General features: G+C 48.8%; 1 protein-coding gene across 3 annotated transcripts in view; it reads left to right on the top strand.

The window, feature by feature from the left end:
* POLG (DNA polymerase gamma, catalytic subunit) overlaps positions 1-18,345 on the top strand; it is a 170,176-nt gene that overhangs the window by 84,445 nt on the left and 67,386 nt on the right. For all 3 annotated transcript variants that reach the window (XR_011320805.1, XM_069766214.1, XM_069766215.1), the window contains exons 8-12: positions 1,794-1,939; positions 2,055-2,181; positions 2,590-2,947; positions 3,039-3,125; positions 8,109-8,225. Coding sequence is in view for 2 of the 3 variants with exons in the window: in XM_069766214.1 (XP_069622315.1) it covers positions 1,794-1,939; positions 2,055-2,181; positions 2,590-2,947; positions 3,039-3,125; positions 8,109-8,225 (835 nt within the window). In the remaining variant the exon portion in view is untranslated. The remainder of the gene's footprint in view (positions 1-1,793; positions 1,940-2,054; positions 2,182-2,589; positions 2,948-3,038; positions 3,126-8,108; positions 8,226-18,345) is intronic.

The raw sequence follows: 18,345 nt of genomic DNA, 5'->3' as shown, positions 1-18,345 counted from the left end.
GAGATAGCATCCACCATCCTCTCCTGGAAGGTGGCCTTTTTGGTCCCAATCACTTCTATCAGACTGGCTGAGAATTAGCATCTCTCTCTTGCTGCTATCCTTTCCTTGTATTACACCAGGACAAGGTGGTTTTGTAACCAGTTCCTTTCTTCCTAAGGTAGTCTATCTGTTCCACATCAACGAGATCATTGTTCTTCCTTCTTTCTGCCCATCCTCTGTCCATTCCCTGGAAAGGTTTCTCCATAAGCTGATAATAGTCCGAACCTTATGTTTCTACCTCTCAAGGACATCATCCTTCAGACTTTCGAATGCCTTGTTTGTTCTTCCTGAGGGTCGTCACAAGGGACTTCCTGCCTCCAAGTCTACCCACTGGGTCCGTTCCGCTATACTGGAGGCTTCTCGAGTTAAGGATAGCTCACCTCCTCCGGGAGTGAGGGCTAACTCCACCTGTGCAGTTGGGGCCTCCTGGGCTGTTTGCCACCAGTCCTCTCCAACTCAGATCTTTGTGTTCACAAGTTTCTACAGGGTTCATACCTACCCTTCGGCTAATGCCAGCCTAGGTAGAAAGTTGTTGCAAGTCGCAGTTGCCCGTCAACCTACCTGTTTTGAGCACGATAGTCTGTTCCCTCCCTTGGGACTGCTTTAGGACGTCCCATGGTTACTGGTGCCCCCCGATGAAGCGATAAAGAAAGAAGGATTTTTTTGGTACTCACCGTAAAATCTTTCTTGGAGCCTTCATTGGGGGACACAAGTAACCATGGGTGTATGCTGCTGTTGCAAATCAACAGCAGGTGTAGAATTGATTTTATTTACTATTTACACTGTTCCTCGTGTGGTAAAAGTGATTGGATGACTATTCTTCAGGTCAGTGCAATTACAGTGATGCCAGTGATGTTTGGCTGCTGGCAAAAAGATGTTTTTAATGTGAAAAAAAGTTTTTGCATCTCCATATTTAGATAATTAAATTTTTTCCATATTTCTGCCAACAGAGTCATGTGAGGGCTTGTTTTTGCTGGATGAATTTATGTTTTTATTACCATTTTCAGGCACATGACAGTTTTTTTTATCACTTTCTATTCCGAGTTTTGGAGGCAGAATTAACAAAAACCAGCAAATCAGCATATGTACGGCGTTTTGCAGGAAAGCAGCTCCCGCAGCGCCGTACATATGCGGGACATGTCGGTAAGGGGTTAACGAGACTTGCTATATGACTTAGAATAAAAAGCCCAATCAGACACTCCCATTTTCAGACACTTTCTTCATGGTGTTTTCCCTTCCTCAGTTCATGGCATAAGGTCTGATTTGGCTATATTAGTGGCATTTGCCATGAGAGTTTAAGAGGAAACTTTGCTCATCTGAAAATAGTGTCTGATTTTGGCTTTTTATCCGAAATCATGTGGCAAGGCTTGTTATAAAGTTGATATTGACTTTCTGAAGTGGGTATTTGCATATTTAAATCACTATAAGAGCATTGCATGGCCTGTAAGTCTCCTTGCGCTGGCTTGGCATATCCAAAAGGAAAATAATTTCCCCTTAGTCTCCTTAAAATGATTGGGAATTGTGGAAAATCATTGCTCTATTATCAGCAAGGCAAGAAACAGATTGGTGAGGAAGCCCAAGCTGATTCCTATCATTGTTTTCCTCAAATTCCTTGAAAAGCCTGATTCGGGTCATTTTTCAGGTTTGGTCTCTTTAATCTCGAATTTGAAGTAAACACTATATTTTTAACTCTGTATAATGTTTCACAGTGATTGGGACAATGCTGATGGTATATGTATCTCTTCACAAACCAGATACAAAAGTGATCCTTGGCTTTGGGATTTAGAGTGGGATGTTCAAGAATTCAAGCAAAAGAAGGTAAAACCTAGCAAGAAGAAAGATGTCAAATCTGCATCAGAACATAAGTCAAGGACCCAGAATGTCACTGATCCACACGAAGGTGATTATCCTTAAATTTCTAGGCACTATTTTAGTACATGATTTTTTTCCAATTTCTTTTGTGATTTTGTTGCGGATTGGATATGGTTTTACCCCAATACCATCAATATATCTAGATTCTGGACCTCCCAGTGAAGAAGAAGAATCTCGGCCTTTTCCTGGTAAAGTTTACCTGGATGATATCATTGAGAAAACTCTGCCATACTTGCCCAAAAGAATCCAACATCTTCCTGGGCATCCTGGGTAAGTTATAGATACAAAAAATACATAAATTAACTTAAAAGGAACCTGTTACTAAACTCGGGCTGGCCAAATTAATCACAGCCTGGTTTTGTGATCGCAACCAGATACATTTTTTGTTGAAATGCTGTGGTGTCTGAAAAGTCAGGCGGGGTCCATAGGGAGAGACATGACTAGTTTGGCATCTCCTCCTTCCCATATGTGGTTTGGACTGAAGGCCTCTTGAGTCATGTCGGCTTTCCTGACATCATATTAATTTTTCAGCAAATTCCACATTATTCTTAGCGTAACATGTTCCCCAGTGCTTTAATTTCAGTGGTGTTTGCAGATGCACACATTTGCACACAAGCTAATTTTCCTATGAAATAACCAAATGACTATGGTGAGATTAAGTTGTGTTAATCTTTGTAGATGGTATCGTAAGCTTTGCCTGAAACAGAGTGATCCTGATTGGATACCTGGTCCTAGCCTCATCAGCCTCCAGATGCGATTAACTCCTAAACTGATGCGTTTGACTTGGGATGGCTTTCCTCTACACTTCTCTGACAAGCATGGTTGGGGATACCTTGTTCCAGGACGAAAAGACAACCTTTCAGCCAGTCAAGGCGATGATGATGATTATGATGTTAATAATAATTGCCCTTACACAGCAATTGAAAAGGTCTACTTTGAATATTGCAAAAATAAAGCAAATGGCATCTCTGGGGAGCACAACTTAAATATACAGGACGAGTTCATGCTTACTGAAGACAGCAGTATCTGGCAAAAGGTATAATACTGCATGGTTGTGGCCTGAGAAATAGGAGAATATGGTGCTCCCTGAAATGGCTGTGCTCAGGAAGCCGTCTTCTTATTTCTAGGTAGAAGAGCTCAGTCGATTGGAGAATGATATGAGCATTGAAGGATCGACCAAAGCAACTTCACAGAAGAAAAGCAAAACCAAATTGGTATGTTTTTTTTTTTTTTATTATTCTAATGTGGTGGGAAAGCTTACATTTTCTCCGGGGAATGTAGGACATAGAAAAGTACAATAGATGGAGGCCTGGAACTACAGTTTTGCAAATAATCACTCTTGCTTAATCAATTTTCAGTTTCACCCATTTTAAAATACGAGATCAAATCAGTATGCCAGTGTCAACTATGTACAAGGAATTATTAATAACTCAAGCCCAACCATCCTTCTGTAGTCCACAGGCAGCACTTTATAATGTTCCTTATATGTTTTGACATATTCGTGCCATATTCCAACACTATTCATGCCGAATTTATATTTGATGATCGGTTCCAAACATATTCAGAAATGTCTACTCCCATTGACTCTAATTACGTTCGGCTGTGTTTGACTAATATTGCAAAAACAATATTCGATGCCAATCGTATTTGGAACCGAATCCAAACAAATTCGCTCATCTCTACGTCACCACGCAGGACGTCACCATGCAGGAAGAGTGTGCTGTGCTCCATGTTCACACCCTGCTGAATCCCAGTGGGCTATGCACTACCTTACTCCCAGTGGCTAGTCTTTCTTACCCTGTGTGGGAAAATATAGAAAAAGGTGTTCACCACCTCCTCTACTGTGTAAATTACCACCTGCCAGGCTGAGTCCATTTGCTCCTTCTGCTCCCAGCTTTTGCTTCTCCCATACGCTTTTTAAGAACCATACACTACTCATGGTACTAGTGCTTCTTTTCTATATCGGGCTCTTTACCTGTCTCAGCCTATTGTGGAGATCTCCAGAAACTTCCCAATCATGTTGCCGGTTTTAGAGTGCTTTTTCTCTCTTCAAGTTATCTTTTTCCCTCCTTTCACCCCTCAGGGTGACTTTGATCAGTCAGAAGAGATGTCACAGCTATGTTGTGCACTCCAGGACCCCAACCTTCATGGCTTTCATTTGTGTCACCTTTGGATGTGTCTATTGTTCACTCTAGGGTACTCAGTGTCTTTCTCCAGGTGTCTTCCTATCTTATGTCCTAGGAGGCACATTCTGCCTCCTTGCTGGAATACTCGTTTACCTTGGCAAACATGATGTACAGCTTGATCCTGCCTAGTCACAAGATCTTCCAGAGAAAAGACCATGAGACCTTTGCTTCCCCCAAGAGGTGTCTTTTAGATGCCACCAGCACTCTCATAAACTTTTCAACAACTACAGTGAATTTTCTGAGATCTTCTCAAGAGTTTGGAAGGATCCTGACAAATAATGCCAAGCGCCAAAGAGTCTTGATACGTCCTATCCTTTTCCAGATGATCTTATGGCTAAATGGGCTACTTCCCTCACTGTAGACCCTTTACTTTTCCATCTTTCAGTAGTCCATTGTGCTCCTTCTGGTTGATTTAGCCGCTGCTAAGGATCCTCCTGACAAACAAGTTAAGACTCTGGCTAGATCCGCATCCAGATCATCTCTCCAATACCTTTGCTACCACATAGTGTTTCAAAACAGTCAGGGGTATTTTCTAGTGTGGATCTTTTGAATGTTCTGGGCACTGGATAGAGTCAGAGATTTGAGCTTGACCTATGCTGGAAAAATGCTTCTATTTAGCCTCATTGGAGTCAGACAGATGCACTTCTGATGCCGGAGGAAAGATGGCTATTAGTCAGATCCTTTGGCTGAGGACTTGGAGCTGCAACTCTGCATCCAAAAAGGCCCTGGCTAATCTCCTTTTAGTGATACATTTCGTTTTGGCAATAGACTGGAAAAATACATAGTCCAGGGCTAAAGCATCAAGGGAGTACCCTTGCAGAGGCTTGAAGAGGCCTTTTACCTCTCTGGGGAAGAAAAAAACACTATAAGCCTGCACTACTCACAAACACTCTTTTTCCTGAAGGGGAGCCAAACACACCATTAGGTATGACCTTTACAGGGTGCACACTATCTCCTACGCCTCATTGGGGGACACAGGACCATGGGTGTTATGCTGCTGCCACTAGGAGGACTCTAAGTTAACACAGAAAGAATATCTCCTCCCTTGCAGTATACACCCTCCTGCTGGCTCTAAGTGAACCAGTTCTTGCTTAGTGTCTGTAGGAGGCACTTGGGTCTGTTTCTGACCCCACCGTTTTTATTTTCATTTTTTAGTTTTATTCTATTTTTTCCTTAACGGAGTGAATGGGGGCGATGGACCCTTTCCAGGTTTCGATCTCCCCCAAACCATCAACAGGCAAGTGTCCCTCCCGTATCCTTTCCTGCAATGTTGGATGCCAGCCCTGAGCTCTCCTTACGGGCGACTGTTCCTTCGCGTTCCGATCTCCCCCCTCCATAGCAGGCGACGACATGGAGTAGCCCTCCATCTACCTCTCCTGGAGCCAGGTGCATAGCCGGACATAAATATGTATGGCGTCCATGCAGCCCCCCTCTGCATCACCACTGATATAGCGGATGACGCAAGGCGGCAGAAGCTCTCCACCCCCTCCCTGACTATGGCGATGGTGGATTGAGCACTGGCTCACCGCATCTACCATGAGTACACTGTGGGGGCCGAGGCGGTGGTCCTGGTCCCTGGGGTATGGGAGGTCCAGCACCTTAAAGCCTGGGTCCGTGGGTGGTCCGCAGTGCGGCAATTCATTGAAGGAGTGTGGCTTAAGAATGGCACTAATAGCGGTCGCGGCGCTGCAGGCCGCAACCGCAGGTTTAAAATTTAGCCCCCGGCCTTTCCCCTTCATACAGGCCGGAGTTTTGGCCACACCCACCGGCAGTTAACCCCGCCCACTCTTTCTTTCGCTTCTCGTTCCTTGAGAAGCCCTCTCACTTCCTGATCTCGGCGGCCATCTTGGTACACCCACAGGGCTGATGCTGCAGCGCTGCTCCAGCCTTTTCAATCACAGCCTTCAGGACTAGCGATTTCTGTGCATAACTCCCGTGGCATCACACTGCGGACCTCCCCTGGGGACTCAAGACACAGGACCTGGGTAAGCTCCAGGAACATAGCTTAACCCTTCCCCTGTTAGTAAGCGCTCTCCTCAAGGCTAGGCTATGCCTCAATCAAAGCCTCACAAATAGTCTGGGAAAACCCACACTATGTTCTTTGCGGCATGTACCGCCTGTAAGGTGTCATTACCCCGGGGTCACAATACTGCATTATGCACAGCTTGTGAACCGGTGACTGCTCAGGAACCACCTGTTATTGATTCCAAACCCAGTGAGCCTAGTCCCCCTGAGTGGGCGACCTCCCTTACCCGGTCTATGGCATCCCTGGCAAAGCGTTAGACTCGTTCCGAGACCCTTCCTCTAACCGGGGCACTATTTCAGACAACGCTTCCTATGATCAGAACCCCTTGTACTCCAAGGGTCATATCTTGCCAAGGAGCTCTTGCTCTTCCAGGAACAGGACTCATGCCATATCCTCAGACCGGCACCAGGATTCAGGTTCTGAGAGCTCCATTTCTCGCTCCCCTTACTGCCGAGAGTCATCAAAATGATCAGAGCGGAGGGAGTACCGGTAATCCTGATTGCGCCAGATTGGCCGCGCCGGGCGTGGTGCGCGGAACTAGTTTGGCTGGTCGCCGATGTTCCCTGGTGATTGCCAAATCACGCAGACCTCCTATCACAGGGCCCCATTTGCCACCAGAACTCCCAGGCCCTGTTTTTGACGGCATGGCCGTTGAGTCCTAGGTTCTAACCTAGGCAGGTTTCTCTCCGGAAGTCATCTCTACCATGATGAGCACTAGAAAGCCTACGTCTATGCGCAGTTATCATCGCACTTGGAAAACCTTCTTTTCCTGGTGCAACGTCCAGGGACGTCCTCCTCTTGAATTTTCCATTCATTCCATCTTCAAATTTTTACAAACGGGTTTGGACTTAGGTCTCGCCCTTAGTTCTTTCAAGGGGCAGATTTCAGCCCTGTCCGTTCTGTTCCAACGCTGGATTGCCAACAGATTACAAGTGAAGACGTTCATTCAGGGAGTCTCCCATAGGGTAGAGCCAAAGTTATCGCTCGGTGATGGAAAATAGGGATTTTTGTGTACTCACCGTAAAATCCTTTTCTCCGAGCTAATCATTGGGGGACACCGCACCCACCCTGTTAGCCTAACGGCTTTGGTTATTTCTGTCTTGGCTTGGTTTTGACATAGTTCATCCTTGTTAAATGTTTAAGCTCCTACTGCTTTGTTACCGAACTGGTTCACTTAGAGCCAGCAGGAGGGTGTATACTGCAGGGGAGGAGCTATTTTTTCTGTGTTAACTTAGTGTCCTCCTAGTGGCAGCAGCATAACACCCATGGTCCTGTGTCCCCCAATGATTGGCTCGGAGAAAAGGATTTTACGGTGAGTACACAAAAATCCCTATTTTCCATCACCGGGCGATAAATTTGGCTCTATGATCCTACAGCCAGCTGTATGTAACTCTTCAGCCTAGCTTCTGGTCTTCCTTCAATTTTTTTATTTCTCACTCAAGGGACTTGCCTTGGGATGTCCTATAATTAAAGAGTTGCCGAATGATATGTATAATAAAAGAATATTTTTATTCTTATCTTGTCGTTTTCATTGGGGAACACTGCAGTCTTCCTTTTTCATTTGAGCCTCCATATGAGTTGTTTTTATCAGTGTTCTTGAATTTCTAGTTATCTGACATCTGATTACTTGAGCTTGTTCCTTATAATGCTGGGGTACAAACTGCTTAGCTCTGTGCCACTAGGTGGGTATATTTCGTCCAGGAGGAGACAACTTGCCATCTTTAGGCCATATCTGCACACTTTGCCCACGGTTCTTTTGAAGACTACAAGAAAAGGGTTTTGCAACACAATAATCCTTTATTTACCAGAATAAAAGTGTATATATGTATATTACACACTGTGTTTTTAGTGCTACTATATATTGTGAATGGCACAAAGTAATTTGTCTTGATACTTTCTACAGGAGACCTAATTAGTCTGTCGTGAGTCATGACCTTATTTGTATCTGTAATCACATCCAGCACACAACCTATTTATTATGACAGGAGCCTCCTGCTGAGTTGCTTGCTGAGTTTGAAAGCTCCGCACCCCTTCACCATGGAAATGGCCCGTGCAGTGACGTCAACATTTCAGGCTGCTGGTTCTATCGTTTGCCACACAAAGTAAGTCTGGAAAATGCTCTTAACACACTTTGTTCTTAATAGTTAGAATGGTAATTGCAGACTCAGACACAGTGAACATTTTCATTTCTCCTTCGCCTCATTGGGGGACACAGACTGTGGGTGTATGCTGCTGCCAATAGGAGGCTGACACTAAGTGATACAAACAAGGTGATCTCCTCCCCTGCAGTATACACCCTCCTGCTGGCCCTCAGCTCCTCCCCTGCAGTGTACACCCTCCTGCTGGCCCTCAGCTCCTCCCCTGCAGTATACACCCTCCTGCTGGCCCTCAGCTCCTCCCCTGCAGTATACACCCTCCTGCTGGCTCTCGGTTCCTCCCCTGCAGTATACACCCTCCTGCTGGCCCTCAGCTCCTCCCCTGCAGTATACACCCTCCTGCTGGCCCTCAGCTCCTCCCCTGCAGTATACACCCTCCTGCTGGCTCTCGGTTCCTCCCCTGCAGTATACACCCTCCTGCTGGCCCTCAGCTCCTCCCCTGCAGTGTACACCCTCCTGCTGGCCCTCAGCTCCTCCCCTGCAGTATACACCCTCCTGCTGGCCCTCAGCTCCTCCCCTGCAGTATACACCCTCCTGCTGGCTCTCAGCTCCTCCCCTGCAGTATACACCCTCCTGCTGGCCCTCAGCTCCTCCCCTGCAGTATACACCCTCCTGCTGGCTCTCAGCTCCTCTCTGCAGTATACACCCTCCTGCTGGCCCTCAGCTCCTCCCCTGCAGTATACACCCTCCTGCTGGCTCTCGGTTCCTCCTCTGCAGTATACACCCTCCTGCTGGCCCTCAGCTCCTCCCCTGCAGTATACACCCTCCTGCTGGCTCTCAGCTCCTCCCCTGCAGTATACACCCTCCTGCTGGCCCTCAGCTCCTCCCCTGCAGTATACACCCTCCTGCTGGCTCTCGGCTCCTCCCCTGCAGTATACACCACCTGCTGGCTCTCAGCTCCTCCCCTGCAGTATACACCTTCATGCTGGCTCTCAGCTCCTCCCCTGCAGTATACACCTCCTGCTGGCTCTCAGCTCCTCCCCTGCAGTATACACCTCCTGCTGGCTCTCAGCTCCTCCCCTGCAGTATACACCTCCTGCTGGCTCTCAGCTCCTCCCCTGCAGTATACACCTTCATGCTGGCTCTCAGCTCCTCCCCTGCAGTATACACCTTCATGCTGGCTCTCAGCTCCTCCCCTGCAGTATACACCTCCTGCTGGCTCTCAGCTCCTCCCCTGCAGTATACACCTTCATGCTGGCTCTCGTCTCCTCCCCTGCAGTATACACCCTCCTGCTGGCTCTCAGCTCCTCCCCTGCAGTATACACCTTCATGCTGGCTCTCAGCTCCTCCCCTGCAGTATAAACCCTCCTGCTGGCTCTCGGCTCCTCCCCTGCAGTATACACCTCCTGCTGGCTCTCAGCTCCTCCCCTGCAGTATACACCTTCATGCTGGCTCTCGGCTCCTCCCCTGCAGTATACACCCTCCTGCTGGCTCTCAGCTCCTCCCCTGCAGTATACACCTTCATGCTGGCTCTCAGCTCCTCCCCTGCAGTATAAACCCTCCTGCTGGCTCTCAGCGCCTCCCCTGCAGTATACACCCTCCTGCTGGCTCTCAGCTCCTCCCCTGCAGTATACACCCTCCTGCTGGCTCTCAGCTCCTCCCCTGCAGTATACACCCTCCTGCTGGCTCTCAGCTCCTCCCCTGCAGTATACACCTCCTGCAGGCTCTCAGCTCCTCCCCTGCAGTATACGCCATCCTGCTGGCTCTCAGCTCCTCTCCTGCAGTATACACCCTCCTGCTGGCTCTCAGCTCCTCCCCTGCAGTATACACCCTCCTGCTGGCTCTCAGCTCCTCCCCTGCAGTATACACCTCCTGCAGGCTCTCAGCTCCTCCCCTGCAGTATACGCCATCCTGCTGGCTCTCAGCTCCTCTCCTGCAGTATACACCCTCCTGCTGGCTCTCAGCTCCTCCCCTGCAGTATACACCCTCCTGCTGGCCCTCAGCTCCTCCCCTGCAGTATACACCCTCCTGCTGGCCCTCAGCTCCTCCCCTGCAGTATACACCCTCCTGCTGGCTCTCAGCTCCTCCCCTGCAGTATACACCCTCCTGCTGGCTCTCAGCTCCTCCCCTGCAGTATACACCCTCCTGCTGGCTCTCAGCTCCTCCCCTGCAGTATACACCCTCCTGCTGGCTCTCAGCTCCTCCCCTGCAGTATACACCTCCTGCAGGCTCTCAGCTCCTCCCCTGCAGTATACGCCATCCTGCTGGCTCTCAGCTCCTCTCCTGCAGTATACACCCTCCTGCTGGCTCTCAGCTCCTCCCCTGCAGTATACACCTCCTGCAGGCTCTCAGCTCCTCCCCTGCAGTATACGCCATCCTGCTGGCTCTCAGCTCCTCTCCTGCAGTATACACCCTCCTGCTGGCTCTCAGCTCCTCCCCTGCAGTATACACCCTCCTGCTGGCCCTCAGCTCCTCCCCTGCAGTATACACCCTCCTGCTGGCTCTCGGCTCCTCCCTTGCAGTGTACACCCTCCTGCTGGCTCTCAGCTCCTCCCCTGCAGTATACACCCTCCTGCTGGCTCTCGGCTCCTCCCTTGCAGTGTACACCCTCCTGCTGGCTCTCGGCTCCTCCCCTGCAGTATAAACCCTCCTGCTGGCTCTTGGCTCCTCCCTTGCAGTGTACACCCTCCTGCTGGCTCTCGGCTCCTCCCCTGCAGTATAAACCCTCCTGCTGGCGCTCAGCTCCTCTCCTGCAGTATACACCCTCCTGCTGGCTCTCGGCTCCTCCCCTGCAGTATACACCCTCCTGCTGGCTCTTGGCTCCTCCCCTGCAGTATACACCCTCCTGCTGGCTCTCGGCTCCTCCTCTGCAGTATACACCCTCCTGCTGGCTCTCGGCTCCTCCCCTGCAGTATACATCCTCCTGCTGGCTCTCAGCTAACCAGTTCTTGCTTAGTGTCTGTAGGAGGCACATGAGTCTGTTTCAGACCCCAACGTTTTTATTTTATTGTTTACTTTTCTGTACGTTTTTATTTTTTAATTAACGGAGTGAAGGGGGCGACAGTTCCTTTCAAGGTTCCGATCTCCCCCGAACCATCAACAGGCGAGCACGGCGAGTATACCTCCCCGTACCCTCTCCTGCGACGTGGGAAGCCATGCCTGAGCTCACTTCAGGGGCGACGGTTCCTTTCATGGTCCCGATCTCCCCACACCAGCAGCAGGCGACCACATGGAGTGTCGCCCCCATGTATCCTCTCCTGGAGCCAGGCCTAATGCCGGACAACTGGCCCTGTCTACCCGGACTGAACTCCGTGGCTGTACAGAGGCCCCTCTCTATGGCGTCCGAGCAGCCTCCACTGTCCACCACTGTGAAAGCGGATGGCACAAGGAGGCGGACGGGTCCTCTCCACCTCCCTAACAAAGGGATGATGGATTGAGGCTTATCCCTGCACCGTCCACGCTGCACAGAACAGCGCTGAAACCCACATCCGCGGCGGCTCCATGCCGGGACGCGCACCAATGGTGAGTGGATCCATCTTCAGTGGGATATTCACATGCTGACAGGCAGCCTCAGCCACTTCCCTGTGGCCCACCTCTCTGAGGTAACGCTCTGGATGGCTGCAAAAATTTAGTCCCCGGCTTCGGCCGATTTGTAGGCCACATCCTGGAAGTCTTGCCTGGAACGACCCACTGGTGACGTCCGCCGGCTACAGAAATTTAGGCCCCGGCTTAGGCCTATTCAACATCGTGTCTGTGGCTCCGCCCCCCCAAATTGGCGCTTCTCGCTCTCTGCGAGATTTTATCAACTCTGCAGCTCCCGGTGGCCATCTTGGTCCACCCGGCCAGCTCACACTGGGGTGACAGTATTTTTGCATTAAAGGGGCATATCGACTCTACATCAGTACCCGGGTAAGGAAGTTCCTGGTCTTAAAGGCACATGACCAGTATTTCCTGGTCTTAAAGGCGCATGACCAGTATTCCCTGGTCTTAAAGGCGCATGACCAGTATTCCCTGGTTTTAAAGGCGCATGACCAGTATTCCCTGGTCTTAAAGGTGCATGACCAGTATTCTCTGGTCTTAAAGGTGCATGACCAGTTTTCTCTGGTCTTAAAGGTGCATGACCAGTATTCTCTGGTCTTAAAGGTGCATGACCAGTATATTCTGGTCTTAAAGGTGCATGTCCAGTATTCTCTGGTCTTAAAGGTGCATGACCAATATTCTCTGGTCTTAAAGGTGCATGACCAGTATTCTCTGGTCTTAAAGGTGCATGACCAGTATTCTCTGGTCTTAAAGGTGCATGACCAGTATATTCTGGTCTTAAAGGTGCATGTCCAGTATTCTCTGGTCTTAAAGGTGCATGACCAATATTCTCTGGTCTTAAAGGTGCATGACCAGTATTCTCTGGTCTTAAAGGTGCATCACTAGTATTCTCTGGTCTTAAAGGTGCATGACCAGTATTCTCTGGTCTTAAAGGGGCATGACCAGTATTCTCTGGTCTTAAAGGTGCATGACCAGTATTCTCTGGTCTTAAAGGTGCATGACCAGTATTCTCTGGTCTTAAAGGTGAATGACCAGTATTCCCTGGTCTTAAAGGTGAATGACCAGTATTCCCTGGACTTAAAGGTGCATGACCAGTATTCTCTGGTCTTAAAGGTGCATGACCAGTATTCTCTGGTCTTAAAGGTGCATAACCAGTATTCTCTGGTCTTAAAGGTGCATGACTAGTATTCCCTGGTCTTAAAGGTGCATGACCAGTATTCCCTGGTCTTATAGGTGCATGACCAGTATTCCCTGGTCTTAAAGGTGCATGACCAGTATTCCCTGGTCTTAAAGGTGCATGACCAGTATTCCCTGGTCTTAAAGGTGCATGACCAGTATTCTCTGGTCTTAAAGGCGCACGACCAGTATTCTCTGTTCTTAAAGGCGCATGACCAGTATTCCCCGGTCTTAAAGGCGCATGGCCAGTATTCCCCGATCTTAAAGGCGCATGGCCAGTATTCTCTGTTCTTAAAGGCGTATGACCAGTTTTTCCTGGTCTTAAAGGTGCATGACCAGTATTCCCTGGTCTTAAAGGCGCTTGATCAGTCCGAGGAGCCCTCCGCCGCCGACCCCAGCTTTATCCTCTAGTTCCCCTCAGTGGACTTCTTCACTGACCAATCCATGGTTCTCAGACCAAGAGATTGAATCCCTCTGTGTACCCTCTGTGTTTGGAGTGCTCGCAGGACCAATATACATGGTCCCTATCCTACATGGGAGCCGTCGGCTAGCAGGGGCCGCAAGTATTCTAGAAACGTGCAGGCGTCTAGAAACATACAGGAATCTAGAAAACGGAAGTTTTTCGTTTCCTGCTCCCTCACCAATGATTTGATGACAACAAGGCTCTGAATATGGATTGGATATTGCCTGAGCTTGCCAGAGCTTCAGAGACTAAACTCCCTCGAGAGCATTTGCCATTCAATTCGGATAAGCGATTCACTGGACAGAAGCGTCTACGTGGGATGCCATGCCTGGCCTGTTTTTTAAGGGCGACGGGTCCTTTTAACCCCTATCTGACCTTGGACGGGATAGTACGTCCAAGGTCAGATCCCCTGCTTTGATGCAGGGCTCCGCGGTGAGCCCGCATCAAAGCCGGGACATGTCAGCTGTTTTGAACAGCTGACATGTGCCCGCAATAGGTGCGGGCAGAATCGCGATCTGCCCGCACCTATTAACTAGTTAAATGCCGCTGTCAATCGCAGACAGCGGCATTTAACTACCGCATCCGGCCGGGCGGCCGGAAGTGACGTCATCGCCGACCCCCGTCACATGATCGGGGGTCGGCGATGCGTCTCCATTGTAACCATAGAGGTCCTTGAGACCTCTATGGTTACTGATGACCGGTGGCTGTGAGCGCCACCCTGTGGTCGGCGCTCACAGCACACCTCCATTTCTGCTACATAGCAGCGATCAGCAGATCGCTGCTATGTAGCAGAGCCGATCGCGTTGTGCCTGCTTCTAGCCTCCCAAGGAGGCTATTGAAGCATGGCAAAAGTAAAAAAAAAAAAGTTAAAAAAAGTGAAAAAAATCAAAAAAATATAAAAGTTTAAATCACCCCCCTTTCGCCCCAATCAAAATAAATCAATAAAAAAAAAATCAAATCTACACATATTTGGTATCGCCGTGCTCAGAATCGCCCGATCTATCAATTAAAAAAAAGCATTAACCTGATCGCTAAACGGCATAGCGAGAAAAAAATTCGAAACGCCAGAATTACGTTTTTTAGGTCGCCGCGACATTGCATTAAAATGCAATAACGGGCGATCAAAAGAACGTATCTGCACCAAAATGCTATCATTAAAAACGTCATCTCGGCACGCAAAAAATAAGCCCTCAACCGACCCCAGATCACGAAAAATGGAGACGCTACGAGTATCGGAAAATGGCGCAATTTTTTTTTTTTTTTTAGCAAAGTTTGGAATTTTTTTTCACCACTTAGATAAAAAAATAACCTAGTCATGTTAGGTGTCTATGAACTCGTACTGACCTGGAGAATCATAATGTCAAGTCAGTTTTAGCATTTAGTGAACCTAGCAAAAAAGCCAAACAAAAAACAAGTGTGGGATTGCACTTTTTTTGCAATTTCACCGCACTTGGAATTTTTTTCCTGTTTTCTAGTACACGACATGCTAAAACCAATGATGTCCCGCAAAAAATAAGCCCTCACATGGCCAAATTCACGGAAAAATAAAAAAGTTATGGCTCTGGGAAGGAGGGGAGTGAAAAACGAACACGGAAAAATGAAAAATCCCATGGTCATGAAGGGGTTAAAGGGCACCGATCTCCCCACACCATCAACAGATGAGCACACGGAGTCTCGTCTCCATGTTTCCTCTTCTGCATCCAGGCCTAACACCAGACAACCTGTCCTGTCCACCTGGAGACCTGAACTCTGTGGACATATAGAGGCACCCTTTTTGGCGTACGAGCTCCCCCCTCTGCATCACCACTATTTAGTGGATGATGCAAGAAGGCGGGCAATTCCTCTCCACTTCCCTGTTAAGAGGTTGATGGATCGAGGGTTCCTAATTTTTATCTCTGCACCGTGAAAAGAGGAGATGGCAAGAGACTATGACAAGAGACTATGACCTGCTGGATGCAGCCGCACATTCTGCCATGGGGCAGTTTAACCAGGTAGAATCTCCTGTGGTATACCTACCAGTATCCCTACCTGATGGGTCATCAATTAAAAATACCACGGACTGTCAGATAGCAAATCTGGTTTGTTCCGTCTTGCGGCTTCAGGTCCAGCGCTCTATCCTCCCTAGCGGCCGCATGGATTGCTAGAGCAATGGTCTCCTGGCTGGAGACCTTAACTACCTTGATTCACACCAGCAACAACTGGCCAATCAAATCCTTTGAGCGGGAGACTGACAGAGGATTGTATAAGGATTGTCCAGCACAGTCTAGATCTAAGGGATCTTGGTTCCAAACAGGGGAACGAAAAGTAAGATCGACCCTGGACCTCAAACTTCTAACAACCTTTGACATGGTCCTCCTTCTTTGGATGGAGTTCCTCCGCTCAGCCATTACTTCAACAGAAAAAGGTGCAGTTTCCGGCATCCATCGACATTCGGGTTGCTTGCCCTCTGCAAAAATTCCTTCGCCTTTCCATTCGTCAACAGCATTTTCAAGTCACAACCTTGTCCTTCGGCCTTGCTTCCGCACCCAGAGTGTTCTCTCGGGTCATGGCGGATGCCATGTTTCTCTTGCACTCTAGAGGCGTGCTCGTCCTGCCCTGTTTGGTCTGTCTAGCCGCCCTTCCAGGACTACGCTGAGTCGTCTATATCTCTTGCGATACCTTCTCTCCTGGGCTGGCAGCTACTCTTAGACAAGTTCTCCTCATTTCCAGCCCAGCAGATATCCTTTTTGAGGATGATCCTGCACACGTCTAGTAGGATGGTAATTCTTCCTCGAGACAAGGTCATGACCCTTCAACAGGGAGCTCGCGCAAGGAGAGTTCTGAGGACTTGATTACTCACCCCCTCATTTCATTCGATTTGCTAAGAGAGTTGTGAGCAAAAATGGTGACGACAATGGAAGCGGTTTCCTTCGCTCCGCTCGTTTTCAGCAAGTCAAACAGACTTTCAGACAATAGTCTCTGAGCTCCTTCTTCATGCAGGGCCTTTCTCCCGGTTCAATGGTTATTAGTAACTACCAATGCCAGTCTTCTCCCCATCATTGTTCTGGAGATCCGAACGGTAGTCTTACAGCAGGTCCACTGCCTTCTGGCGGGTCACCCTATCCGAATTCAATTGGATAATGCCACGGCGGTGCCTTACGTCAGTCATCTAGCAGGTACCCACGGTCAGGCGCCATGACCGAGGTACCTCACTTTCTCTGATGGGCCGAAGTCTGTTATTCGGTGATCTCGGCAGTATATATCCCAGAAGTAGAACTCTGAACGTCAAACAAATTCAGCCGTCAGGGTTCCGCCTCAAGTCAGTGGGAACTTCACTCCGAAGTCTTCCATCAGATCTGTCCTTACTGGAGCTCTCCAGTTGTAGGTGGGTTGACATCCAGACTGAAGGCCAATGTACTCGAGTTCGTGGTTCGGCCTCGAGATCCAAGAGCCATCGCTCTCCATGCTCTGGTTCTGCCGTGGTACCAGTTTCCATAACTCCCCTTCCACTACTTCCGAAAGCCTTTTCGGAAGCAGAAAGGGGCCCCAGTGATCCTCAGAGATCCGCACTGACCACGTCCGTTTTTTGTTTGCGGAGCTAGTATCTTCTCGCCTTATCGCAGCACAACCGCAAGTAGGGACTTTCTCACAGGGAGTTTTCACACGTAGTTCTTTCCTATCGCATACCGTTAGATCATTGGGACCTTATTATTCCTAGGAGCCTTACAGTAGGCTCCTTTTTCATCCGGGCAGACTTTACTGTCAGGGAAAGTCGTCCCGTTCTCCTCTGCGATATTCTCACTCTGACGAGTCTTCGGAGCTAGCTTCTCTGCTCTTTCAGACTTTTTTCCCTTATTACCTTCGAGGCAAGGTTGTCCTCAGGCCATCTCCATCCCTTGTTACCAAGGTGGTACTGTATTACCACTGTTATGAGGGCATAGTTCTTCCCTCATCTCTTTTGGCTCCAGTCCACAAAATGGAATAAAATCCCCCATATTCTGGACGAAGTGAGTGCTCTGAGTAGGTACGTCTTGAGGACGGCGTCCTTCTGAAGGTTGGACGTTTTATTTGGGCTTCCTGACGGTAGAGGAAGGCTTCCTGACATTTTCAGGAAGGGTTTAGCCGTTTCATCGACCATGATAACATGGTGAATTCTTTTCACCATCCAGGAGTCCTTCCGTGCTAGATGTCAGCCTATCTCCCTGTCTATCAAGGGTTCTAGGCACCAGGCGTCAGCAAGGCACGCCTGCAAGCTTGCGGATTCGTCCAGTCCACATGCATTCTTGAAGCACTATAATTCCCACACTTCCACAGATGTGAGTCTGGGCAGGCGGACTCTGGAGGCCGCGGTGGCGCACTTGTAAGTAGCGGTTACACAGGGCCTGATCTATTGTTGTCCCCACCCTGGGACTGCTTTGGGACGTCCCACGGTCTGTGTCCCCCAATGAGGCGAAGGAGAAATAGGGATTTTTGTGTACTCACCGTAAAATCCTTTTCTCCGAGCCATTCATTGGGGGACACAGCTCCCACCCTGGTATTAGCTTATGCTCGTTGTTATAATATGATATGCTATACTCTCATATATAATTACATTCCGTAAGCTCAATCTGATATGCTATACTCATAATATGACATGCTTATGTTGTTATTGATCTCCTACTGCTTTTGCACCGAACTGGTTAGCTGAGAGCCAGCAGGAGGGTGTATACTGCAGGGGAGGAGCTAACTTTTTTTGTATCACTTAGTGTCAGCCTCCTATTGGCAGCAGCATACACCCCACGGTCTGTGTCCCCCAATGAATGGCTCGGAGAAAAGGATTTTACGGTGAGTACACAAAAATCCCTATTTCCTGATTCATTGAAGAATAACTATTGTATGTAATTCATCTATACTTTACATGAGGGAATATTTGCAGTGCAATTCTTCACAGGCTCTGAACATGGAGTCTCTGACCCGTGCCACATCTTT

Source organism: Ranitomeya imitator, chromosome 4 (assembly GCF_032444005.1).
Source record: "Ranitomeya imitator isolate aRanImi1 chromosome 4, aRanImi1.pri, whole genome shotgun sequence".
Classification (NCBI taxonomy): Eukaryota; Metazoa; Chordata; class Amphibia; order Anura; family Dendrobatidae; genus Ranitomeya; species Ranitomeya imitator.
Note: the sequence above shows the minus strand (reverse complement) of the source record. Positions and strands in the feature narration are given on the sequence as shown.